This window comes from Dendrobates tinctorius, unplaced genomic scaffold (assembly GCF_039654945.1).
Source record: "Dendrobates tinctorius isolate UK_male_01 unplaced genomic scaffold, ASM3965494v1 ptg000102l, whole genome shotgun sequence".
In the NCBI taxonomy this organism is placed as follows: domain Eukaryota; kingdom Metazoa; phylum Chordata; class Amphibia; order Anura; family Dendrobatidae; genus Dendrobates; species Dendrobates tinctorius.
In genome coordinates, this window is record NW_027361770.1 from 5,631,207 (window position 1) to 5,642,980 (window position 11,774).

Genomic DNA, 11,774 nt, shown 5'->3' on the forward strand with positions numbered 1-11,774 from the left:
TTGTCCTGCAATGGGGTCTAGCTCTGCTGCATCTAGAAGGCAGGTTACATTGTTGCATGATGTGACTACACAACCTGGAATCCAGCAGAGACACTGCACAGCGACAAACTTTTTCTCGCTGTGCTAGCGGTGATATCACTGAAGTTACCTCAGTTGATCCCAGCTGGGAACGCAGCTTCAGTGACCTGCGGAAACCTCAATGACTTCCCTGTTGTCACTGATGCTGCGCTCCCAGCAGCTCATTCATCAGTGGTTCTCAGCCTGGACTGTCACATGTTGGCACCATCCAGGTTGAAAACAGTTTATATCCCGACATTAATTACAGCGTGGGACAGAATGAAGGACAAGTGAGGGATATGGTTGTTTCTTTATTTTTCTGTCAGTACAGGAGACCATGGCTTCAGCGGAATAGGTGATGGTTTAATTTAGATTCTTTAAAGGAGTCTGTGTCATTCTTTCAATTAAATGACTTTATACTGGCTGTGAGCTTATTTACAACTAGCTGAAGAGCCCGGCGCTGCCCTGGCATAGTAACTAACTGTGGTTAGTTGTAGCAAATTATAATTATCCTCCATCCCATAGTCCCGTGCCCATATACCCATCATACATATCCACGATCCCATAGGCCCGTGCCCATATACCCATCATACATATTCGCCATCCCATAGTCCCATGCCCATATACCCATCATACATATCCGCCATCCCATAGTCCCGTGCCCATATACCCGTCATACATATCCTCCATCCCATGGTCCAGTGCCCATATACCCATCACACATCCTCCATCCCATAGTCCCGTGCCCATATACCTGTCATACATATCCTCCATCCTATAGTCCAGTGCCCATATACCCATCACACATCCTCCATCCCATAGTCAACCATTATGACATCATAATGAGCGGCGGGGCTTGCAACCTATGATGACATCAGCACCACCATGGCAACCATTATGACATCATAATGAGGGGCGGGGCTTGATACACACACACTTTTTCCCCATTATGTAAATAGGGGCAAAATTGTTTGGTGAATTGGATCGTGCGGGGTTAAAATTTCACCTCACAACATAGCCTATGACACTCTCGGGGTCCAGATGTGTGACTGTGCCAAATTTTGTGGCTGTAGCTGCGACGGTGCGGATGCCAGTCCCGGACATACACACATACATTCACACTCTTGAGCTTTATATATTAGATATAACTATAGGATTATCAAGCCTTGGGCTTGATGTCACCGACCAATACAAAAGTGACAGCAACCCCACTTGCCACCATCACAGGGCAAGTGGGAAGAACTGGGCCAAGCGCCAGAATTGGTACATCTAATAAATGGGCCTTTTCTAGGGTGGCTGTGGGCTGCTATTTTTAGGCTGGTGGGGCAATATCCATGGCCCCTTAGCAGTCTGAGAATACCAACCCTAGCTGTCAGCATTAGCTAGTTGTCAGAAATGGGGAACACCAAGCCTTTTTTTCTCTTTGCCACAACAGCATCTACTGAGAGAGGATCCGCCCCTAGAAACAGGAAACCTACAGAGAGATAAAAAGGGGCGGTCCCCCTCACTCCCTCAGTTGGTTTCCTGTTCCTAGAAGGAACCCAGAGAGATGAAGAGGATTCCTAGCCTGGTAGCTGCCCGCATAGCACTATATGAGCGGCGGGGGCCCCAGAGCTGGAGGCAATGTCGGAAGGGTGAGAAGATCAGTTCCCCTCAGCTGGTAATGCGGGTGAGGCCTTGGCGGTGTGTGCAGGTCCGTCGGGCAACAGCACCAGGAGACCCACTCTGGAGACCCTGCATTACAGAGCGCGGCACAGTGGCGGGGCTGCTAGGATAGTGGCAGGGTGAGGCCAGGACCAAAGAGAGTCCCTGAGCTTGCGCAGATGCGATGTGGTGCTAGAGCACTAAAGGGGAGAATTACATACCTGACAGTACCTTGAGAAGTCAGGTATGTCCATCCGGCAAGGCAGGGGCAGCGGTCGGGAGATGCTGGGTGGGCTGAGGCCAGCACTCCGGTGTGCAGACAAGGCGACCCGGAAGTAGAGAAAAAAAAAGAAGGCGTCATAGGAGCGAAACCAGGAAGCTGCATAAAAGCACAGGCTAGAGGCATACCGGTGCACAGCTATGTCGTCTGCAAACGACCCGGTTTCGCTCCAATTAGAGCAGTCAGAGGAATCCCCTCATGGCAATACCCAGAAAAGTGGCAGCGCAAGGAGAAGCCAGAGCACCAGGTGGAGTAGCGACTCCAGGAGGAATTCTAGCGGGCGCTCTAGGCAGAACGAGCCCACAGAGAAAAAGCGTAAGGAAAAGTAACCATACCACGCCTCGCCTCGCCTCAGCCTGAGTCTCGGACCCCGCAGCCGGTATTATGCTGATGAAATTCGCAGGTGAGTGTTTTTAATCATGCTTCTAGCTGATGGCATCCTCTTTTTTGTCTGTTTTTCCCACCTCCCCACATATCCTTAGGCCAAAAGAACGGATAAATCTAAACACAGAGAATGTGCCCTATGTTCCTAACCTCTCCCAGATAGCAACCCTAAGAGGTTGTGTAAAAGCTGTATCGGGCAGACCCTACGGGAAGAATCCTCGGGAAAAGCGGAGGATATCCGTACAATTATCCGAGAAGAGCTACAGGCCTTAGGCGGCTCCAGTAGTCTAGGAGGACAGACCTCCAGCAGAGGGTTAACACCAGCATCTAGGTTACCTTCAGAGACTGGGGAAATAGACTCAGAGGTATCCCAGGAATACCTAACCTCAGAGGAGGAAGAGCAGGCTTGCTTCCCCACAGACAGTGTTAATAATTTAGTCAAGTCTGTGCGTAATACTATGGGGTTAGCTGATACTAAGGACCCCAAAACCCCGCAGGAGATAATGTTTGCGGGTATCTCCCAAAAGAAGGTCCGGGCCTTTCCAGTAGTCCCAGCAATAAAAGAGCTGGTAAAAAGAGAATGGGAGAAGCAGGGGCAAAGGACCTTTTTCCCCTTAACATCCAAACGAAAATATCCCTTTGATGATGACGAATTGGCGTCTTGGTTGAGAGCCCTCAAGGTGGATACGGCCTCTACTTCTCGCTGATCTTCCCTGCCTGTTGAGGACTCGGGAATATTATCTGATCCCTTAGATCGCAAAGCGGATACTTTCCTAAAGCGATTGTGGGAAGCATGCACAGGAGCATTTAAGCCAGCAATATCGGCCACATGCACAGGGAGGTCCATGATTATATGGTTTGACGAGTTGGAGGAGAAAATAAAGAACGGGACATCTAGAGACAAGCTCCGTTCTTCTATTCCCCTGATTAAAGGTGCATCAGCTTTCCTTTCTGACACCTCAGCTGATTCCCTCCGCCTATCTGCCAGAGCGGCAGGATTAACCAACGCAGCCCGGCGGGCCTTGTGGTTGAAGGGGTGGAGAGGCGACATGCAAACAAAAACCAAACTTTGCGCCATACCCTGTCAGGGTAAGTACCTGTTCGGCACAGAGCTTGATGAAATCCTGACAAAAGCGGGTGAGAGGAAGAAGGGATTCCCTAACCCGTATGTTCCCTTCAACAGGAGAGCCTTCAGAAAGCCGTCATTGAGCAAAAAGAAGGATTTCAAGCCTCAACACCGCTGGGGCAATAAAGATCCCAAGCAGAGGGGCAGTCTATTTGGGAAATGTCCCTTCAGATCTGGGGACAGATTCCGGTAGCCCCAATTCACCGGTAGGTGGCAGGCTACTAAAATTCAGCCACCAATGGGAAAAAATAACAACTAACCCGTGGGCTGTTAATATCGTTACATGGGGCCTAAGACTAGAATTTGTTCGGTACCCACCTGACTCCTTCCTATTGACTTCTCTGAAGTCTCCGGAGCAGCAGGAAGCATTAGAATTGGAGTTAAGGGGCCTCTTATCTAAGAACGTGCTAATAGTCGTTCCAAGAAATGAGAGAGGAAGGGGGTTTTATTCTCCCTTGTTTTTAGTCCCAAAACCGGATGGTTCATTTAGGACCATAATTAATTTAAAAAAGCTTAATACGTTTTTGAGAGTACGGTCCTTTAAAATGGAATCTATACGGTCAGCAATAAAACTCTTGCTTCCTAGGTGCTATATGGCAGTCTTGGACTTAAAAGATGCCTATTACCATCTCCCTATATGCAAAGAGCACCAGCAATTCCTACGAGTGGCAGTTATGTTAGAGGGCCGGATACGACATCTCCAGTTTACGGCAATGCCGTTCGGATTATCCATGGCACCCCGCGTATTTACCAAGCTAATGCTAGAGGTGATGTCATATGTAAGGCTGAAAGACACCTTAATAATACCGTACTTGGACGACCTGCTGATAGTAGGGAATTCTGTTTCCCAATGCAAAAGCAGGATAGCTGATATTATTTCATCCCTGCAGATGCTAGGCTGGCTGATCAACTGGGAAAAGTCCAGATTACAACCTGTAACCTGTCAGACGTTCCTGGGCCTTCAAGTAGATTCTGTAAGTCAAAAATGCTTCCTGCCAGAAATAAAAACCTGAACCATAATTAATAAAGTGCGGAGGGCAATTGAAAAACCCACAATGTCCTTGAGAGAAGCCATATCATTGTTATCTTGCAATCCGGCTGTTCAGTGGGCCCAATTCCATTCCATTTTAGAGGGGACAACCCACCAAGGAACCCTGCCCGTGAGGTTGTTTGGGTCCAACCACCACTCTAAGGAGCTGATCACATCTGATGATAGGGACATCCTTCCTTCCAACCGCCCCCGCAGCCTATCTGCTTCCTCCAAAATGGCTAGCACCTCGGGGTGGGGGGCCCACCTAGAGGAAGATGTGGTGCAGGGCCAATGGTCCGAGTCCGAAATGGGGAATTCATCTAATATGAGGGAACTAACAGCGATGTATTATGCTAAATCTAAATTTTTCCCACAGATACGAGGAACCCATACGAGAATCCAATCAGACAACACTACCTCAGTAGCCTACATAAATCGGCAAGGAGGTACGCGATCAGGGCCGCTCATGTCTATCGCAGAAAAAATTTTGGAGATGGCCGAGTCGCATTTCCACTCCTTGTCTGCGCTCCACATCAGAGGTGTGGACAATTCCAGAGCGGACTTTCTCAGCCGCCAGACGTTGCATCAAGGCGAGTGGGTGCTCAGCCGCCACATCTTCGAAATGATAGTGGCCAAGTGGAGCAGACCAGAAATAGATCTATTCGCGACAAGAGCCAACAGGCGTGTAGAAAGGTTCGCTTCTCTATACAGAGCAGACAATCCAGACTTGCTCGACGCCCTCCAAGCACCCTGGACATTTCAACAGGCCTATGCCTTCCCTCCAATGGTACTGTTGCCCACAGTGGTCAGAAAAATAAGGGAAGAAGGTGCAAAAGTCATTTTAATAGCCCCGTTTTGGCCCAAGAGGCCGTGGTTCTCATGGCTGAGAGCCATGTCAATAACCGACCCATGGATTCTCCCACTACGGCTGGAACTTTTCTCACAAGGACCCTGTTACCACCCTCATGTCAAAGCCCTGCACCTAGCGGCATGGAATTTGAAAGGGGGTTATTAAGGCTGAGAGGGATCTCAAATAATCTCATTGACACCCTTCTACAGAGTAGAAAGGAATCCACGACAAAGATTCACAAAGAGTGTGGAAAAAATTCTTGGCGTTTTACCCAGCAACGCTTTCCAGTGAAATACCTATTGCAGCCATTCTAGAATTCCTGCCGCAGGGCCGAGAGTTGAAACTCTCAGTTAACACTCTAAAGGTCCATGTATCAGCTCTAGGGGCACTATATAATTATGATGTGGCAGGTAATAAGTGAGTGGCCCGGTTTATAGCAGATTGTCAGCGAGAGCATCCAGTCCACATTCCTCAGCTACCAACGTGGAACCTTAGTTTGGTCTTGGATGCCTTCACTCAGACCCCGTTCGAGCCCATACACTTGGCATCAATAAAATGCCTTTCATTGAAAACTGCTTTACTGGTAGCTCTAGTCTCAGCAAGGAGAGTAAGGGATCTCCAAGCCCTGTCGGTAGACCCCCCCTTCCTGTCAGTAACCAAGGATAGACTAGTGTTAAAAACGGACCCATCTTATCTTCCCAAACGGGCTACTAAGTTTCATAGGTCCCAAGAAATCTGCCTACTCTCCTTCCATGACAACCCAACAAAACCAGAGGAGGATAGATATCACACATTAGACGTGAGGAGAGCAGTCCTAGCCTACCTAGATAGGACCAGTCCCTGGAGGCAGAGCAGGGCTCTTTTTGTCTCCTTCCAGGGTAACAAGAAGGGGTCTAGAGTTGCGAGAGGCACACTGTCCCGGTGGATCAGGGATGCGATCTCAATGGCATATTCAGAAAAAGGAGAAGACCCTCCACTGGGCATAAAGGCACACTCAACGCGAGCCATATCATCCTCCTGGGCCGAGAGGGTGAATGTTCCAATTGAGCTAATATGTATGGCTGCAACCTGGTCTTCTCCATCCACCTTCTATAGTCACTATAGGCTAGATTTGTCCTCTACCGAGGACTTGGCCTTTGGTTGATCTGTACTAAACACAGTTTGCCCTCCCATGTGATTATCTCTGAAATTCTGGAGAAGAGAAAAAACAGGATTACTTACCGGTAATACTCTTTTATAGAGTCCACGACAGCACCCGCTCACTTCCCTCCCTTAATTGACCCTGGTGGTGGAGAGTAAAATTATAGTCTATTGTATACATATGTGTAGCAGGCTGGTAGAATGTGTAAAATTGAGTAGCTTGCTTAACACTGTTGACTAAAACATGTATGGCGGTTCCCTCTTGTTCTCTGTAATCCAACTGAGGGAGCGAGGGGGACCGCCCCTTTTATCTCTCTGTAGGTTTCCTGTTCCTAGGGGCGGATCCCGTCTCTCAGTGGGTGCTGTCGTGGACTCTATAAAAGAGTATTACCGTTAAGTAATCCGTTTTTTTAAAATTATAATGTCCGACGACGGACACAGTCCGTCATCAGACATCTCCCCTGCTTTGATGAGGGCTCCGGCGCTGAGCCCGCATCAAAAAAGCCGGGACATGTCAGCTGTTATGAACAGCTGACATGTGCCCACAATAGGCACGAGCGGAATCGCCGTCCGCCCGTGCCTATTAACTAGTTAAATCCCGCTGTCAAAGCTGACAGCGGGCATTTAAATAGCATTTCCGGCCGCCGGGTCGGAAATGACCTCATCGCCGACCCCCGTCACGTGATCGGGGGTTGGCGTCATGTTGCCTGGACAACCAGAGGTCTCTATGAGACCTCTATGGTTGTTCCAGGCATATGGCTTTCAGCGCCACCCGGTGGTCGGCGCTGAAAGCACAGCAGTAAATCTGCTACATATGGGCGATCTGCTCATCGCCCATATGTAGCAGAGCCGATCGGGTTGCGCATGCTTCTAGCCTCCTATGGAGGCTATTGAAGCATGCCAAAAGTAAAAAAAAAATGTTTAAAAATTAAAAAAATAAAAAAAACCTAAAAGTTCAAATCACCCCCCTTTCGCCCCAATCAAAATAAAACAGTAAAAAAAAATCCCACATACACATATTAGGTATCGCCGCGTTCAGAATCGCCCGATCTATCAATAAAAAAAAGCATTAACCCGATCGCTAAACAGCATAGCGAGAAAAAAAATCAAAACGCCAGATTTACATGAAGTACATGACAGAAGTACATGACATGGTGAAACCAATGGTGTCATTTAAGAGTACAACTCGTCCTGCAAAAAATAAGCCCTCACATGGCCATATAGATGGAAAAATAAAAAAGTTATGGCTCTGGAAAGAAGGGGAGGGAAAAATGAAAATGCAAAACCAAAAATACCCCTGGTCGTTAAGGGGTTAAATAATTAAAAAATACGGCATGGTGACCCCTCTATTCTTGATAACCAGCCTTGCTGAAGCTGACAGCTGAGGGTTGCAGCCTCTAGCTGTCAGTTTTGCCTGACTGATTATCAAAAACACAGTGGAACCCACTGCACTTTTTTTAAAATTATTTATTGATAGTGCAATTTATGGGTCAATTGATGCATCTTTTCCTGGTGTCTGTCTCTAATTTTAGCTGTTGTGGCAGCTTTTTGACCCCCTGAAGGTTTTGTCTATGCGTTTGGTTTTGCCTCCAATTGAAGTCAATGGGGTTCGGGCATGTTCGTCAAACTGTTTGGCGAACATATTCATCAAACATCGGGACGTTCACCAATACGAACCCCACAAAAAGTTCACTCATATCTATTTATGAACACTCTTTGCGTCCGATCACTTAGCTAGTTATAAATCCACCTAACCAGTGCCTTGTCCATTCCATAATTGGTAATTTTCTAAACAAGGATAGTATGAGATACTTTGTAAAATGCTTTGCCGAAGTGAAGATATACTATATCTACTGCGTTTCTCTGATCCACCCAGTCAGTGATTCTGTCATAGAACGAAATTATATTAGTCTGACATAAATCATTTGTTACAAATCCATGCTGGCTCCTGTTAATCCCTTCATACTCATCCAGGTACTTGTATACATGTTGTTTAATGATTTGTTCAAAGATCTTTCCTGGTGAGGCTCACTGGCCTATAGTTCCCTGGGTCCACCTTCTTCCCTTTTTTGAAGATAGGTGTAGAGCCTGCACCTCTGCCTGCAGTCCCTCTCTCCCTGCAAAGATACCAGTGTACTCACTGCCGAGGCTCCCGTCCTGCTCCTTCCAGGTCTTCTGCTGCCCTGGGTACATGCACTCCTAGCAGGTCTCCAGGCACTTTGATAGAGCGCTCATGCACACTTCCTCTTTCTTGAAGGAGCTGCATGTATTGCTCTAAAATGTCCCAAGCCAATAGCTGGAGGTTGCTTACTATTTAAAGTGCCTCCTCCAACATGGAGGTGCCTGTGCAATGTTGTGAGTGGTTGCAGTATCTTGCCTGCTGCACCTGCCAGTGCTCAGCTCAACGGCAGCCGAGCCAACTGCTCCTGCCGTTATTCACCTCAATGGCAGACGAGCCAGCTGCACCTGCCAGTGCTCATCTCTCCATCAGACTGTCCTGTCTGCACCTGCAGTTCCTCTCTTCTCTGCCTGCATGCATCTGTTGGACATTCACTTGGGCCATCCCAGCTACTCGTTCCTAGGGGTCAGCTGCCATCTACCCAAGGTCAGTCCTGGAGTAGCACCTGGATCACCTCCCTTGTCTCTCCATGAACCTTGGTGTTGTTAGCTGCTGCATGTCCGTTGTCAGATTGGGTGAGGCTCCAAGTCACGCCCCTTCAGGTCTTCCTTGGGCTTTGGCACCGTGGTTCCACTACCCAGCCCGTTACAATAGGGACATTTGTTCTCCTGTCTTCTGAGACGTTTCTTGTTCTCCAAAAATTTTCAAAGATTATGGAGAGTGGTTCAGTCATTTCCTCTGCTATCTCCTTCAGTACCTTAGGTTTGAATTAATTTGCTAGCTATGTATTCCCTCACTAAGTCTTCTTATAGATACTGTGGATTCTTCTCTTCCTTCAACAATACAGTGAAGATCAGTTGAAGTTACATTTACATTCTGAGAGAAAACAGGTGCAAAATAGGAATTTAAAAGTTTGGCCTTTAGAACATCATTTTTTAGAACTTCTGCATTTTCATCCTATAGCATCGTTGACTTTTGACATACCCCTAAATCCTTTTTATTGCTTGTGACATCTCTTGCAAGCCTTAATTCATTATCAGCTCTAAAGCTGATGCTAATCTGAAAGCTAATCTGATGCTTGGCCTGCAAGTTCTGCAGATGGCATGATATTCTTCTTTAGATATGCCTCCCTCTTTCCATTTGATAAATATGTCATCCTTTTTAGCATGTTTAAGTTCTGTGTTCATCCATCCTGTTTCCTTAAATACTTACAATTCTTCACACTTTAAGAGATGAACAATTGTGTTTTGAGAATCTTGTTTTTCCAAACTTTCCACCCTTCCTGGACATTTCTTTCCTTAAGGACATCCAACCATTGAATCCCTCTTTTCCCTTTCTGAGTCCCTTAAAATGTGCCTTTCTGAAATCCAATCTTTAAGTCTGAGACTTCACAGGTCTTCCTCCTCTTGTTATCCAAAATTCTATATCAATCCCACAAGGGCTTTAAAGGGAACCTGGCTGCATGATTTCAGGCAGGTATATTTCTGTCTGAAATGCTCCTGTGCTTCACAACAACTAGACTTTAAAGTTCTGGCCAGTCTGGTACCACCACCAGCCATCTCATACCATCGCTGCTAGAGGTGATTGACAGGTCTGTGTGAACTTAGCCTTAGTTAGCACACAGAAGCAGGCAGCAGAGGAAATATTATTCAACAGTACTAATTCAGCTCAGGGTTATTTTTAAAAGACCTATTGAAAAGCTTAGCACAATCTTTTTGTGTCTCCTTCTGCCTGATTTCTCACCTGGTTCCTCACTCCCACTCCCCTATCCATTAGGTATAATAAAAGGTGTAAGCTGACACCCCACTTATTGGATAGAAATAAGACATAACAATCAAGTTTCTACCCTTGTACTCAGGTATCTTAGTAAAAATCTTTGTATACATAGTTTGTGAAGAAATGCTCAGGAGTCCTCAAAGAATATACTTTATAGTGATAATAATTCTCCCTCTCAGTGGGAACCATTGAAACAGAATGGGTATGAGAAGGTATGCAATGCTCAATAGTGGCACCGTGATCTGGTAGCTACAATAAAATAAGATGCTTTGAGTACAGTTGTTTAGACCTGTATTCAAAGCATCTTATTTTATTGTAGGTACCAGATCACGGTGCCACTATTGAGCATTGCATACCTTCCCATACCCATTGGTCGTCACCAATATTCTAACTCCTCTAAGCATTACCAGTGAGTCATATATAATCTTCCCCTTGGTTGGGGCTATCTGATTGTAAACTCTTTAGTGCGGTGTTTCACTACTTTTTTTATTTTTTAGGTGCACTACCAACAGGATACGACACAGAACCTGTTCAAACACCTGCAGCTTTTAAGTTTACCCTCCCCCCTCTACTTCAATACAACTATAAATAAATAAATCCTTTTGAGCCTGAAGCACCTGTGTATATTTACTCTTTTTTGATAAACAAGAGGATCATGGATAGTCACAAGCAATCAAACAAAGAAGAACTGCTTAAATTTTTGAGTCAGAAGCAGTGTGAAAGACTTGTGGAAAGTATACCAAGACACATGAAAGCTGTTTTAAAAATCATGGTTATTCCACAAAATATTGATTTCAGAACTCTTCCTGAGTTAAAACATTAGTATTGTTGTTTCTAAATGATTATGAACTTGTTTTCTTTGCATTATTTGAGGTCTGAAAGCACTGTTTTTTTGTTAATTTTGACCATTTTATTTTGTCAGAAAAAAATACAAAATTTATTGCTTGGAAATTTGGAGACATGTTGTCAGAAGTTTAAAGACTAAAAGAACAATTTACATTTTACTCAAAAATATACCTATAAAGAGGAAAATCAGACAAACTGAACATTTGAAAGTGGTCTCTTAATTTTTGCCAGAGCTGTATACTGGTTGGCCCGCAACTTTGTCCAAGTTTTTCATTTTGTCCCCCTGTGTGTTTGAGCTTGACATCCGTGATCTAGATAGTCCATAATCTGTCTGTAAACTATCATAGCTTTTCAATAAACTAAGTGGAAGGCTCACTGTCTAACTACATATACATATAGTTTCAGCAGTCATATAATTTTACAGTCCTCCATGTGTAGAATGATAGTCTAAAAATAAGATGAATGGTGTTGTTCTTTCCTCACTAAATGAAACAGAATTCATGTAGCTATACAGGCAGCTAA

General features: G+C 45.6%; 1 protein-coding gene across 1 annotated transcript in view; it reads left to right on the plus strand.

Moving 5' to 3' along the window:
- SLC12A7 (solute carrier family 12 member 7) overlaps positions 1–11,029 on the plus strand; it is a 745,935-nt gene extending 734,906 nt beyond the window's left edge. Inside the window, exon 24 of the mRNA XM_073587687.1 lies at positions 10,904–11,029. Within this exon, the coding sequence (XP_073443788.1) occupies positions 10,904–10,958 (55 nt within the window). The 3' untranslated portion in view covers positions 10,959–11,029. The remainder of the gene's footprint in view (positions 1–10,903) is intronic.
- The last annotated feature ends 745 nt before the right edge of the window (positions 11,030–11,774 follow it).